At 37.4% G+C, this 14,454-nt stretch overlaps 1 protein-coding gene and 1 pseudogene across 2 annotated transcripts; one reads left to right on the top strand and one right to left on the bottom strand.

The window, feature by feature from the left end:
* Window positions 1-920: 920 nt before the first annotated feature.
* LOC137953476 (uncharacterized) lies at window positions 921-4,636 on the bottom strand (annotated as a pseudogene).
* Window positions 4,637-7,726: 3,090 nt separating this feature from the next.
* Window positions 7,727-14,101, top strand: LOC137952503 (serine hydroxymethyltransferase, mitochondrial). Of its 2 annotated transcripts, XR_011112291.1 has the most exons (16): window positions 7,727-7,842; window positions 7,965-8,015; window positions 8,217-8,303; window positions 8,634-8,755; window positions 8,863-8,939; window positions 9,715-9,839; window positions 10,732-10,824; window positions 10,972-11,064; window positions 11,145-11,342; window positions 11,441-11,545; window positions 12,216-12,281; window positions 12,419-12,496; window positions 12,616-12,727; window positions 12,816-12,926; window positions 13,045-13,295; window positions 13,887-14,101. XR_011112291.1 is itself a non-coding variant. In XM_068799570.1 (15 exons), the coding sequence occupies exons 1-15, from the start codon at window positions 7,753-7,755 to the stop codon at window positions 13,191-13,193; spliced, it is 1,557 nt and encodes a 518-aa protein (XP_068655671.1). In that variant the 5' UTR covers window positions 7,727-7,752; the 3' UTR covers window positions 13,194-13,414. The 2 variants fall into 2 exon arrangements, 1 of the variants encoding a protein (XP_068655671.1); XM_068799570.1 differs by lacking the exon at window positions 13,887-14,101 and having other exon boundaries at window positions 13,045-13,414.
* The last annotated feature ends 353 nt before the right edge of the window (window positions 14,102-14,454 follow it).

The raw sequence follows: 14,454 nt of genomic DNA, 5'->3' as shown, positions 1-14,454 counted from the left end.
CTGGACCGAATTGATGAAAAAAATCGAAATTTTATATTGCCCATCACAAGAATTACATAACACAATCCTCACTTTGGTCAGCATTCGTCTCCCTAAGTTGGGGAAAATTTTAATTTTTTGTTGTGTTGGGCACATAACGTGGAATTTATGGAAAGAAAGGAATAATAGATAATTCAATATTAAATCTCTCCCTCGGAAAATTCTATGTGACCAAATTATTGGTCAAATGTCCTCTTGGGTTCTCCTTCGCAAGGAATTCTGTAATTTAAAAGGGACAAACATGCGTGGAAATTGGCGAATTATTGCAAGAATGTCATCTCCGGCAAAAGCTCCAGAAATGGTTGAATGATACGAACCTCGTCAATCTGTGACGAAACCCGATACCAAATTTGGTATTCATTCCCAAGATATTTCAAGTTTGGATGGAAAGATGAAGACGCCACAAACGGGGATGGAAATCCGTTTGATAAGTCGAATGAACGCCACAAGGAAAAATCCTTGATAAGTTTGAAATAGTTCTTCAAGAACCCTAGAAGAATACTCTCTCCAATATCATAAACGTTCCAAAAGCCTTAAATCCGTGTCCAAGTCCCCTATTTATAGTGGAGGACTTCAAAACCCTAATTACATTCAATTAAAGAAATGTAAAGTATCTTAATGTCAATAGAAAACCTAACTTAGCTCCATGTGATCTTCCATGTGATCTTCCAAGATTTAATTGCCAACTCGTGGGTATTCTTGTGGGTCCCACAAGATCTTCTAACCACATGCGCTTCTTCAATGAATTTCCTCCGGATCAACTTTGATGAGTGAAACCAGCATTTGCTTCCCTTCTGTAGTGACAACATTCTCTTCTTGTTGTATAACTTTCCAAACTAAGTTATTCAGCATCTCTTTGAATCTTTTAGCTCGTCCTCTCGTCACTGGGCCAACTGGAACTTGAGTTGGTACATGAGTAACCTGATAATCTCCTTAAAGAACAAATCTGCAACATGAGAAGCATCATCAGTCTTATGACAAGGAATAAAATGAGTCATCTTAGAAAACCGATCTACAACCACAAAAATTGAATCCCTCCCATGTCGACTCCTAGGTAAACCCAAAACAAAGTCCATCGAAATATCAATCCAAGGTGAACTGGGAATAGGTAGGGGGGGTGTAAAGACCATTTGGCTCAACCCTCATTTTTGCTTGCCTACAAGTGACACATCCACCACAATTCTCTCAACATCCCGTTTCATGTGTGGCCAATAGAAGTGCTCCTGCAAAATAGCTAGAGTCTTTGCGACTCCAAAGTGTCCCATTAAACCCCCACTATGGGATTCTCGAACTAACAAGGTTCATGGCACACTAACAAGGTTCATGGCACACACAATTTATTCTCTCGGAACAAGAAACCTTCATGCCTATAGAACTTACCTTCTGCAGATTTTTCACAAGCACTATAAATCTCCCCAAAAACATGGTCATCTTGATAAAGTTTCTTAATGTGCTCAAAACCAAGAAATTTAGCCTCAAGAGTAGAGAGTAAGGCATACCTGCATGACAATGCATCCACAACCACATTTTCTTTACCTTGTTTATACCGAATGACATAAGGAAAAGTTTCAATGAATTCAACCCATCGAGCATGTCTCTTGTTCAGCTTGTGTTGACCTTTTAAATGTTTTAGGGATTCATGATCCGTACGAATCACAAACTCCTTTGGCCACAGGTAGTGCTGCCATGTCTCAAATGCTCTAATTAATGCATACAACTCTTTGTCATAAGTGGGGTAGGTTAAGTGCAGCCCCGCTGAGCTTCTCGCTAAAGTATGCAAGTGGTTTGCCTTCCTGCATCAACACGACGTCTATTCCTACACCAGAAGCATCACATTCAATTTCAAATGTAAGAGAAAAATTAGGTAAAACAAGTAAAGGAGCATGAGTAAGCTTATGTTTAAGAAGCTGAAACGTCGTCTCTTGTTCTTCACCCCATTTGAACGCAACATTCTTTTTTATAACTTTGGTAAGCGATGCCGCAATGGTGCTAAAATCTTTCACGAATCTTCTGTAAAAACTAGCAAGCCCATGAAAACTCTGAACATTACCTACATTGGAGGGGGTCGGCCACTCCTGGATGGCTTTCATATTTTCTTCATCCACCTCAATACCTTTAGCACCCACAACAAAACCTAGAAAAACTATCTTATCAGTGCAGAAAGTACACTTTTTGAGGTTAGCATATAACTTCTCGTTTCTAAGCACCTCCAAAACTGACTACAAATGTGAGACATGATCATGTAAATTCTTGCTATAAATGAGAATATCATCAAAATAAACAACAACGAATTTTCCAATGAAAGCACACAAGACACGATTCATTAAATGCATGAAAGTACTAGGTGCATTAGTTAACCCAAACGGCATGACTAACAACTCATACAATCCATATTTAGTTTAAAATGTTGTCTTCCATTCATCTCCTTCTTTCATTCGTATTTGATGATATCCACTCTTAAGATCTATATTTGAAAACACACAAGAACCATGTAACTCATCTAACATATCATCTAAACGAGGAATAGGATGTCGATACTTTACCGTGATGTTGTTAATGGCCCTACAGTCAACACACATCCTCCATGATCCATCCTTCTTAGGTACTAGAATCATCGGTACTGCACAAGGACTCATGTTGTCTCTCACGTGCCCTTTTTCTATCAATTCTTTGATTTGCCTTTGAAGTTCTTTCGTCTCCTCCGGGTTGCTCCTATATGCTGGTCGGTTTGGAATGGATGCACTGGGAACGAAATCAATTTGGTGTTCAATCCCTCGATGAGGTGGTAACCCATGTGGTACCTCCTCGGGAAATAACTCCTCAAAGTTCTGCAAGAGAAACAACAACACTAGACAGGCTAGCATCAAGTTGGTCAGTGTTTAAAAGAGCCTCCTTGTACATGAGTACAATCATCGGCCGTTTTGAAACCATCGCTCGCTTAACCTCACTCATTTTTGCATAGAAGTTTCTTTCTTTTCTCTCTATTTTTTCCTCTATGGCCGTGTCTCTGTCTTTTCTCTCTATTTTTTTCTCTTTGGTCGTGTCTCTTTCTTTTCTCTCAGTCTCATTATGCACAACATCATTTTTTTTTGTACTCTCATTCTTTTGCTCTCTCAATTTTTTTTTATCACTCAATTGTTGCAACCTCACTTGATCATTATAGTTTTGTTTTGTGGTCAATGGAACTAGAGTGATTGTCCTCTACTTGTGTGTGAATGAGTACTTGTTGGTGAAGCCGTCATACTGCACGTCGGTCAAATTGCCATAGTCTTCCTAAGAGTAGATGTCCAGCTTGCATTGGTATCACATCACACAATACTTCATCCTCATATTTACCAATTTGAAATGGTACCACAACCTGCTTTAAGACCCTTATTTCACCACTATCAATCAACCATTGCAACTTGAATGGACGAGGGTGCTGAAGTGTAGTGAGACCTTACTTTTCAACCATAGAAGTACTAACAACATTAGTGCAACTACCGCCGTCGATAATAACACTACATACCTTGTCTTTCACGTGACAACGAGTGTGAAAAATGTTCTCCCTTTGTACTTCTTCTTTCTCTTTTTGTGCTTGTAAGTTTAAGGCTCGTCGTGCGACTAATGCAAGCATCTCGCCATTATCTACCCCGAACTCCTCATCTCCTATGGGAGCGTCCTCCAATGGTGGCATGTCCACTAAATCATCTTTGTCTTCAGACTCAATCTCCCCATTTTCCTGGATCACCATAAGTTGCTTGTTCGGGCATTGGCTAGCTATGTGTCATCACCCTTGACATTTAAAACAATGAAAGTCACTAGGACGAGCCGAAAGAGGTACTGATTTACCTTTAGAAGCCATGGTAGTAGTTGCTGTTTTGGGGTCTGGTTTGGTCTTGAAGGTGGATGAAGTTTCTTCCTTCTTTGGGTAGTTTGACCTCCAAGGTGCTGTACCGGCACTCTATGGAGCTGCTCTTGACCGTATACCACCTCTCTTGAGTTGCCTTTTAACCTTGATAACCATAAGCACCAATTCTTCCAATTCCACATAACGGTGTATTTCAATGGTGTTAGCAATCTCCCGATTCAACCCATTTAAAAATCTGGCCATTGTCGCCTCCCGATCCTCCTCCACATTAGCTCTAATCATTGCCATCTCCATCTCTTTATAATATTTATCAATACTTCGGTTACCTTGATAGAGACGTTGCAGCTTGAGGTATAGATCCCGGTAGTAATGACTGGGTACAAACCGTCATCTCATCACCCTCTTCATCCCATCCCAATTGTCAATAGGACGTTCTCCATTCCGTCTCCTATTGATGCCTAACTGGTGCCACCACACAATAGCATAATCGGTAAATTCAATGGCAGCGAGCTTGAACTTTTTCAAGTCAGAGTAATTGTGACAATCGAAAACCAATTCTATCTTTTTTTCCCATTTGAGGTAGGCTTCAAGGTCACTTTGTCCTTGAAAAGCAAGAATTTTCAACTTGATACTTCCCAAGTTGCTATCTACCTTGTTCTTAGCTTCTTTATCCCGACCATATCTCATATGACTGCCTCCTAAAATCCTATTAGACTCCCCTAAATTGTCACCTTCAAATTCGCCCATATCCTCAATTTCCCTTTGATGCAGCCTGTTCCTCACTGAGGTATTTGGAACAAGTAGAGACTGCACCCTTTGTGTCCCCTCTTCTACCCTTTCCAACCTCCCCTACATTTCTTCCAACATCCCATGCAGTTCTTCCATCTCTGCTTTGATCATCCGTTTCATCTCCCCCAATAATGCATGCATTTGTAGCTTCGAACAACGACCGATGGACTCTCTTCGTTCGTATTTTTCCCTTGATTATACGACATGATTTGGACACTCTACAAATAAGATTAGACACACACAAAAATATATGCAAAAAAAAGAAAAAAAAGAAAAACAAGAACCTCACCACACTCCCTCACCAATCCACTCGTATTCTTCTTTGAGTTCTTTCGAAACTAATTCAAACAAGAATAAGGAATTTTCCAGCAGAGAACCAAAACGAGAATAGACCAAACGACTCAAAATGAGAATAGACCAAATGAGTCAAATTTTGCACTCGGAATGTGATGATTTATGACACTCAAGCGTGGGGTTTTGGCAAAATAGGTTCTAGAACATAAGCAACAAGGTTAGACAAAAAAAAATTAAGAGCAGTTTTTGTACTCGTTTTTTTTTTTTCCTTTCCTTTTCTTTTCTTTCAGATTCTCTTCTTTTCGAATATATCACAGTAATAAGTATCACCGAACAAAACACAGGGTAGCTAAACAAATATCAACGAACAAGACAAATGATATTAAACGAGTATGAAGACAAAGTGAAATTTCATAAACCCCCCCTTTTTTTTTGAAACACTAGAACCCTAAATTCACGTTTCTTGGTTCTTAAACAAACTGGACTCAAACTTAATACCGAGAAAAGGATATAATCAAAACGACTAGAATAGGATAGAAGTTAAAACGATAATAATAGAATGGAAATCAAGAACGACGCAAACAACAATTTGGCCAATTTTTTTTTTTAATAATGGCGAAAGTACGTAAACCCAAAGAAAAGAACGATTTTGACACGAACGAAAAAAAAACTAGACAGGAATAACAAAACGAAAAGGATAGACAAACCTGATAAACCAAAGCACTGATACCAACTGATACAAACCCCGTCAATCTGTGACGAAACCCGATACCAAATCTGGTATTTGTTCCCAAGATCTTTCAAGTTTGATGGAAAGATGAAGATGCCACAAACGGGGATAGAAATCCGTTTGATAAGTCGAATGAACGCCACAAGGAAAAATCCTTGATAAGTTCAAAATAGTTCTTCGAGAACCCTAGAAGAATACTCTCTCCAATATCATAAACATTCGAAAAGCCTTAAATACGTGCCCAAGTCCCCTATTTATAGTGGAGGACTTCGAAACCCTAATTACATTCAATTAAAGAAACGTAAGGTATGTTAATGTCAATAGAAAACCTAACTTAGTTCCATGTGATCTTCCAAGATTTAATTGCCAACTCGTGGGTATTCTTGTGGGTCCCACGAGATCTTCTAGCCACGTGCGCTTCATCAATGAATTTCCTCCAGATCAACTTTGATGAGTGAAACCAGCCTTTGTTCCCCTTCCGTAGTGATGACATTCTCTTCTTGTTGTATAACTCTCCGAACTAAATTATTCAGCATCTCTTTGAATCTTTTAGCTCGTCCTCTCGTCACTGGGCCAACTGGAACTTGACTTGGTACATGAGTATTCCGTACATCCACGATGTCCTCATCAACAAACATGCGTGGAAACTGGCGAATTATTGCAGGAATGTCGTCTCCGGCAAAAGCTCCAGAAATGGTTGAATGGTCTAAACCCCCTCCTGGGCACTTTAAATTAAATTTTGATAGAAGTGCTCTTTGGTTGTCCGGGTCCGGCTAGATATGGAAGAGTAATTCACGATGAAAATGCATATCTTCTCTTCACATATGCGGGCCCAATTGGTACTTCTGACTCTACTAGTGCGGAGTTTCATGGGTTGTATAATGGATTGAAACTTTTCACGCAAAAAAGGGAGGGTGTTCTCTTAGTGGAGGGAGATTCTCAAGCCATAACCAACTGGTGCACGAAGCCATCCAAACCTCCTTGGCGTCACTGGGAGTTATTTGATGAAGTCTGTAAGTTAATTTCTGCTCTACAATGTAAGTGGAAACATGTTCCAAGATCGGCAAATCATTTAGCCGACGCTCAAACAAAAAAAGGCGTTTTCCTCCAACATCTTGTTGTGGAGGAAATGTCTTTCTAGCTAGCAAGGTTCGTAACTTCTCTATTTTCGTAATACATTCACACATTTCTCTCAAAAAAAAAAAATCTACAAGTTATGATATGTGTTTTTTCCATAATTTCTTCTTGTTATTTAAAAGTATAAACATAGATTTGAAAGCAACAGGCCACCAGGAATAAACATCATTTGTAGTATATTTTAAATTTAACCCTAAAGAAAGTTTATTTTATTTTCATGTTAATATTATAATAGTTTCTTAGATTAATGTCAAAGCAATTACATTTTGAAGTGGTTACTCACTTTATATTAATAGATATATTTAAAATAAAATAAAAATTATATTTTTTGTATTACTTCTCTATTTTATTAATAGATGGCTTTAATTTTTATTTATAAAATTTTAAAATATTTAATTTTGATATTTTTTTAGTGCATCCAAATAAGAAAAAAATAGAAAAAATTAGAATTTTTTTGTCGTTTTGTGTAAAACCACCGGATGATTACAAACACGAAACACGTCGTTTCGTTTTTCCTCGTCCCTCCCTCCAGAAATTAAATAAACTAAGATAAAATTAAAAATTAAAAATTAAAAATAGAAGAAAAATTCATCCTTGTTAGCAACTAGTGTTACGCGAGAGTAGTTAAACCGGTGGTCGTCATGTTTCTGCCAATTCCGGTTTATCCGATAAATCCTGCGTGTCGGATTCGCCGAACTTTAAGGTTGGTGGAACCGCGACCATGGTTACCGTATCTTTTGTCTTTATTTCTTACTCGCTGCTTACCGCCAGTAATCTGCATTACCTACCATTTTCCTTTGTAGGTTTCTTTTTTTTTTTTTTTTTTGTCCATTATTTTATTATTTCTCTCACCGAACCCACCCAGAAACGAACCATTACGAGGAAAAACTGAAGGAAACGGAGGGAGAGGTAGATGGCAATGGCAATGGCACTTCGGAGGGTGTCTTCCTCGGCTCACAAGCCCGTTCGATCTCTCTTCAATGGCAACTCGCTCTACTACATGGTTCTTCCTTCTTCTTCTTCTTCTGGTTATACACGTTCAAATCTCAGTTTCGAGAACTTGTAGGAATGAAGAAGCGCAAATTTCACCTGTTCTGATCCGTTTGTTCGTATTTTTTCTTTCAGTCGTCTCTACGTAACCAAGCTACATATGATAAGGAGAAATCTGGCGTTTCGGTAATCAAATCAGCGTTTTTTTCTCTTTCTATTTGTCTTTCCAGCGCCGACTCCATTTGTAATTCTTCTGTTTTTTTGTTCCTTTGCAATTTTCGTTATTTTATTTTCAGATTTTTTAGCTTTTATTATAATTTTAATGGAGTGTTTTTGAATCTGGAACGTTGACTTTTTGCTGCTACTGCTTGAAAATATTGGTTCCAGTGGCCGAAGGAGTTGAATGCTTCTCTTGAAGAAGTCGATCCGGAGATTGCTGACATTATCGAGCTGGAGAAGGCCAGGCAATGGAAGGTGATTTTATGGTATTTATTTGTTTATGTTTGTATGTCGTCTATTTAATGGTCGAGAAGCGTCCGTGTTTCAATAATTCTCTTGTTGATTTGACTTAACTGTCGACTCTTCGATTTTGCTAGTATTGGATCTATCTTCACGCTAAACGGATCTACACTTACAGTTCTGCAATATACTAGCAGTGACACCACTGAAACTAAATATCTATTTTGCAAGCCTATGGTTAGACTTTAATGTTGCCTCAAAAAGAAAATCTCAGCTATTAGTTCAAGTATGACTATGAAATGATGCATTATGTAATCTTCTCATGTGGAGGTTTCACTCTAACAGGGACTTGAGCTCATTCCTTCTGAAAATTTCACTTCAGTCTCGGTGATGCAAGCAGTGGGATCTGTCATGACCAATAAATACAGCGAGGGCTATCCAGGAGCGAGATATTATGGAGGAAACGAGTAAGATCATACCCTTCTTATCTCTTCATTTGTACATGCACCCTTTCTCATACTTCGAGTTGTATGAAATGCTGTAATAAATGCTTAACACTTACCTCCCACTCCAGGTATATTGACATGGCAGAATCCTTGTGCCAAAAGCGTGCTTTGGAAGCTTTCCGCCTGGATCCTAAGAAATGGGGAGGTAATATGATTACATAGATGCGAGTGAAAACAATTTTGGTACAATTTTCGGTAATTTTGTGCATTATTTCCTTGTGCTTGTTAACCCTGGATTTGCTTAGTGATTTTTTCTTTTTCGTTTTTATGATCTATACTTTGCATTATCTGAATGAAAGCATAATCTAAGACAATTGATTGGGAAGGTCAGTTTCTTTTCATACTACTTTTTATTCTCTATAATTTTATTTGGGTTGGTAGTTTGTCCTAAATATTTCTACCCATTGTTGATTGTTGGAGAAGATTAATTCCTGCTTCTGGCTCCAGTATCTAAGACTTAGCATCTTAAGTTTGAGTAGTATGTTCATTAATTTTAAGTTTTGAATATTATGTTCATTAATGTTTCTAGTCTCTTGAACCCAGTCCCTTGTCATCCTAGATGAATTTTAGTAGTCCAAAACATGCCATATCATGTGCTAGAGTCTTAAAAGGGTACATACAACTCATAGGCTCATCAAAAAGTTCAGTGACATGTGCATAAATATTTTTGATTCATTGAAAATGCACTAAGAATTTGAAGTTCATCTCTAGCTCTTTGGTATGTTAAAAAAAATTCTCTCGTTGGGGAAGAAACAGTTTGGCTGTATGAGATGTGCACTATATGAGTTTGTCAATAATTAGATGCATCAGCTCCTTTTATTGTAGTGATTAGATGGCTAATTGTTAGAATGAGTGGTTGTTTATTCTCGTCCCAGCCTCCCTCTACTTATCATTTAATCTTATGTTGATACTTTTTGCAGTTAATGTGCAGTCATTGTCAGGGTCTCCTGCTAACTTCCAGGTTTATACGGCATTATTGAAGCCACATGAGAGAATCATGGCCCTGGATCTTCCTCATGGAGGGCATCTTTCCCATGGATATCAGGTAGTCAGGCTTCTTGACAAAACTTTTTTGCTAGGAAATTTAGTGAGTTATGCATATTTTCGGGAGGCAAATATGATAGTTTGACAACAATTGCTCTTGGATGGCCTACTTGATAGTGTTATGTTGAACGTTTTAGTTGTTTCATGGTGCAAGTCTTTAAATAAACTGGAATGACTGCAAAAGAGTTCATATGAAGCTCTGCTTGCACTTCCCAGCCTCGGATATGGTTTTTCTTTTTATGAATTAGCAAATCTTTTATTGATAAAATATGTTATTTGATGAATGGAAAAGGATGCCCGGAGTTTGTCTATGGATGCTTTATAAGTTTGCGCTCAAAGATGAATGCAGTTTGCAAATATGTTTATCCCCCAAAGGAAAAGTATGAAAAGTTTAAGGACCGTCTTATACTTCATTTAAACAACTTTCAAGGAAGAACTATTCATATAACAATTCCAAGAGAGTTGTCTAATACAATTTGACCAAGAAATGTACAAGACACGACTTGAGAATGGATATCTTTGAATCAACTATGAATAACTTACATATATTTGGATTTCTCTTGACAATAATCCTCAACATGCCCATCATCATTCTATGGAGCACTTTCTAAATCTTCTGGAACACTGGTAGCACTCTGCTTCAATGGTCCCTGTTTTAGGTATGTCACCTTGCAGTTCCTGTTTCAATGAAATAAGATGTTTATCTTCAAGATGGTCCAGGTGGCTAAATAGGAATCTGTAAATTTATCTTTTTCAAAATGCTTACGTGGAATTTTACTCCAGATATTTTTAATTACTGTAATAACTTATTGCATTAATATGAAGCCTCTGTGACCTGTTGCAAAATATTTTATTTGTTGAGTAGACTTCATAACACTTGGCTTTGTATGCAGACTGATACCAAAAAGATTTCTGCGGTGTCAATATTCTTTGAGACAATGCCATACAGATTGAATGAAAGCACTGGCTACATCGACTATGACCAGGTAGGTGTCAATTACATTTTCATAATAATGGTTACAGAAATAAGTAGTCACAGGAGAGGGATTTCTTCCATCTCGTCTTTTTCTGTTTTGTGTTTTCCTCCTAATATCCAAAATTGCATGCTTAACTTTTAGTGGCTCTTATTACAGTTGGAGAGAAGTGCTACACTTTTCAGGCCAAAGTTAATTGTTGCTGGTGCAAGTGCTTATGCACGCTTATATGACTATGAACGAATCCGCAAGGTAATATCTCTTAATGCTCCATTTACCATTATAAATTTTATATTTCTTAAGTTCTGATAGAATTACATGAATTTTGACAGGTATGTGACAAACAGAAAGCTATCTTGTTAGCTGATATGGCCCATATAAGTGGGCTGGTTGCGGCTGGAGTTATCCCATCTCCTTTTGACTTTGCTGATGTGGTAACCACAACCACACACAAATCACTTCGTGGACCACGTGGAGCCATGATTTTTTTCAGGAAAGGCTTAAAAGAGGTTAACAAACAAGGTCAAGAGGTGAGACTATTACACTGAAGTTATGCTTTTAATGTTTTAGTCACTCCTGTTTTTATATAACCTTCCAAAAGTGACTTTAAATAATTCTGATTTGAAAGGTTATGTATGACTACGAAGACAAAATCAATCAGGCTGTCTTTCCTGGGCTTCAAGGTGGCCCTCACAATCACACAATTACTGGCTTAGCAGTTGCACTCAAGCAGGTGGGACAAGCAAGTTAATGATTTATTCTGTTGTAATCATGATTAAGGAACTTCTGAACACAGTATGCAAGTTCTCTGTAAACATGAAATGACGTCTTATTTCACTGCTTAGTTTACCTTTTATGTATGTACCTATTAAGCATATTGACCATGGAACCATGCATATCTTCCTATATTGTTATTGCTCTTACTGTTGCTATCATATTCTCTCTCTTTGCATGCAAATTTAGTGGTGGATACTGGTGCCTCATGCAATTTATGGTTAGCCATTGTGGACTCTGAGCTTTTCTTGTAGATTTTTCGGTCTTGTTCATCTGTTGCCGTTAGCCAAGATGGAGACCTAGTTGATAAACTAATGGTTTATCCATAAACTGTCTTGTATGTTGTTATTTCTTTAAACTACTCAGTTAATGCTGCGATTGTGGAGAATTGTAGCTCACCTCATATAGCTTAAGCATTTGTTTCCCAAGCCATGAATTTTTTATTTTTTATTTTGGTCTATTCAGCAGATGAGTGATTGGATATTTTATGTTCTCTTCCCCCATAACAATAGACCAGTTTTTTTCTGTTCAATCATTGTGTGTAGAGTTTCATCAAGCACATCCAGTGCTTGTTTTTTATTATTATTCTGTGGATGAATTTTAATGCAATTTTAACTTCACGACTGCAGGCAACCACTCCAGAGTACAAGGCATATCAAGAGCAAGTACTCAGTAACTGTGCAAAATTTGCTCAGGTATCTTAGCTTGCTTTCAATCAAGCGATGCAATCATTCCTCATATTGTGCTTGCTTCTTGCAGGATCTCTAATTTACTTTGTTTTTCTGCCCTGCCCTAGGGATACTATTTTCACTTTGTGCTTGAATTGTTTTAGTCCTTGGCAGAGAAAGGATATGAGCTTGTGTCTGGTGGGACAGAAAATCATCTTGTGTTGGTGAATCTGAAGAAAAACGTAAAGGAATCATTTTTTTAATTCTTTTCGAGCATAAATTTCTTATATATAGAAGGATTTTTCTTTTCTCAGCCAAAAAAATAATGATATTTTCTTTATATGTGGTTCTCTTCTTTCAGGGTATTGATGGGTCTAGAGTTGAGAGGGTGTTGGAAATGGTTCACATTGCAGCCAACAAGAACACTGTTCCTGGTGATGTGTCTGCTATGGTACCCGGTGGCATTCGGATGGGTATGAAACTTCCTGTATTAGATTTATTTCTATTAAATAATAATCCAGACCATTTTGATTTGCTAAACTCGTTTGTTTTGTGTTTCAGGCACCCCAGCGCTCACATCTAGGGGATTTCTTGAGGAAGACTTTGTTAAAGTTGCTGAGTATTTTGATGCTGCTGTTAAATTGGCTGTGAAGATAAAGGCAGAAGCTAAAGGTTCTGCTGTTCTCCACTTATTGCTAATTTTTACTTAATTGGCTATTCCTTCATGTAAAACTCATTCTATTGTTTAATTTAATGATGGTGGTCTTCTATTTTCGGAGCTGTAAATCAGGTACAAAGTTGAAGGACTTTGTGGCCACAATCCAGTCAAGTGATTCTATCCAATCCGAGATAAGGAAACTTCGCCTTGAAGTTGAGGACTATGCGAAGCAATTCCCAACTATTGGTTTTGACAAGGCAACGATGAAATACAAGGACTGAAAAGAACTATAGTCTGCAAGGTACTAGAGCGCTCAACATGCATAAAGTTTTGGCAAGAACTAGATAACAAGTATTTATGCCATGTTTGGCTCAATGGAGTTGGTGAGCACAAGAAGCTGCTTTGGATTTATTCATTTATTTATTTTGACGTCCTTTCTGAAAATCATGTGGATACTAATAAAATTTTCTGACTGAAATCAGAAATTACTTCATGGTTAACATATCTCTGTAGATGGTTATTAGCTTCAAAGAAAAAAATGAAGGCTTTTAATTGCCTTTCAAAATCAGCTTAGGATTTGTCATTATGGGCATCTAGTAGTTCTTTCTTCAAGTTTGTCACTCATTTCCTTTTTTGTTGATTCCATGCATATTAGTGTTCATGTGGATCCATCCAAAATGTAACTACTATATGCACAGTCGATCTGATATATGACTATTTAAACCATTTTAAAAAGAGCCCATAACTTTAGGTGTTTAGGATGACGGACCCAGGTTTTCTCGACTATAGTTAGGTGTCTTTTTGTGGACTATTTGGCCCTGACCAGATCAACATACCCATTCACAATAGTCTCCTGCTCTTGCATAGCATCTATAGGTCTATAGGCTTCTTCCATGATTCTGCTTTCTAATGATGGTCTTCTAATTTGCTGAGGTGAACTCAATATGTTGACTTTATTATTCTGGATGCAACAGGTGAGGTAGTTCTCTTCGTGCTTGCATCCTAAATGTAGGCTGAGCTTGTAATTCTATGTTACCCCATTGAGATGTATCTAGACTTCACCTTAAGTTGCAGAACAAACATGAGCTTTCTTAGCAATTTGTTTTGACCTAGAGTCTGAGGATCTGAGCTAAAACTTTTCATTCACTGTGGAGCTTTACGTGCTACACATTATTAAAAGAAGAATACAATAGGGAAAAATGTAATCGTTCCTATGCAGAGCCTGCAGTCATTTAAATCTTTTTATTAAACATTTGTAAATATTGAGGATCGTGTTATTTTGGCTCTGCTTTTACAGATTAACAAATAGAAAACTGAAGATGGCCACATACTGGCTAGAACCAAGCTAGTCGATCCTAGTTTGGATCAGTCTTTAGTGAAAAGCTGAACTTTTAACCAAAAACTTTATTAAAGTATCTAAATCAGTTTTAAAATGTTTTGAAACTCAAAGATGATTATCCAAGTTAAACCACTTGGTTAATCAAAGTATCCGTAATCAATTAATATATCAAATATTTTATTGAGATTCCAGTTTGCTATGAT

Source organism: Aristolochia californica, unplaced genomic scaffold (genome assembly GCF_029961685.1).
Source record: "Aristolochia californica isolate CCGP_79_NKW_82.1479 unplaced genomic scaffold, dmAriCali1.0.hap1 SCAF_16, whole genome shotgun sequence".
Classification (NCBI taxonomy): Eukaryota; Viridiplantae; Streptophyta; class Magnoliopsida; order Piperales; family Aristolochiaceae; genus Aristolochia; species Aristolochia californica.
The sequence above is the reverse complement of the archived record's forward strand: the minus strand, read 5'-3'. Positions and strand labels throughout refer to the sequence as shown.

Excerpts from the sequence above, each read along its gene's own strand:
- LOC137952503 (XM_068799570.1), top strand. The coding sequence starts at position 7,753 with ATGGCAATGGCAATGGCACTTCGGAGGGTGTCTTCCTCGGCTCACAAG. Across the intron at positions 7,843-7,964 it reads GCAACTCGCTCTACTACATG|TCGTCTCTACGTAACCAAGC; the intron begins GTTCTTCCTTCT and ends TTTTTCTTTCAG. Across the intron at positions 12,282-12,418 it reads ACTGTGCAAAATTTGCTCAG|TCCTTGGCAGAGAAAGGATA; the intron begins GTATCTTAGCTT and ends GAATTGTTTTAG.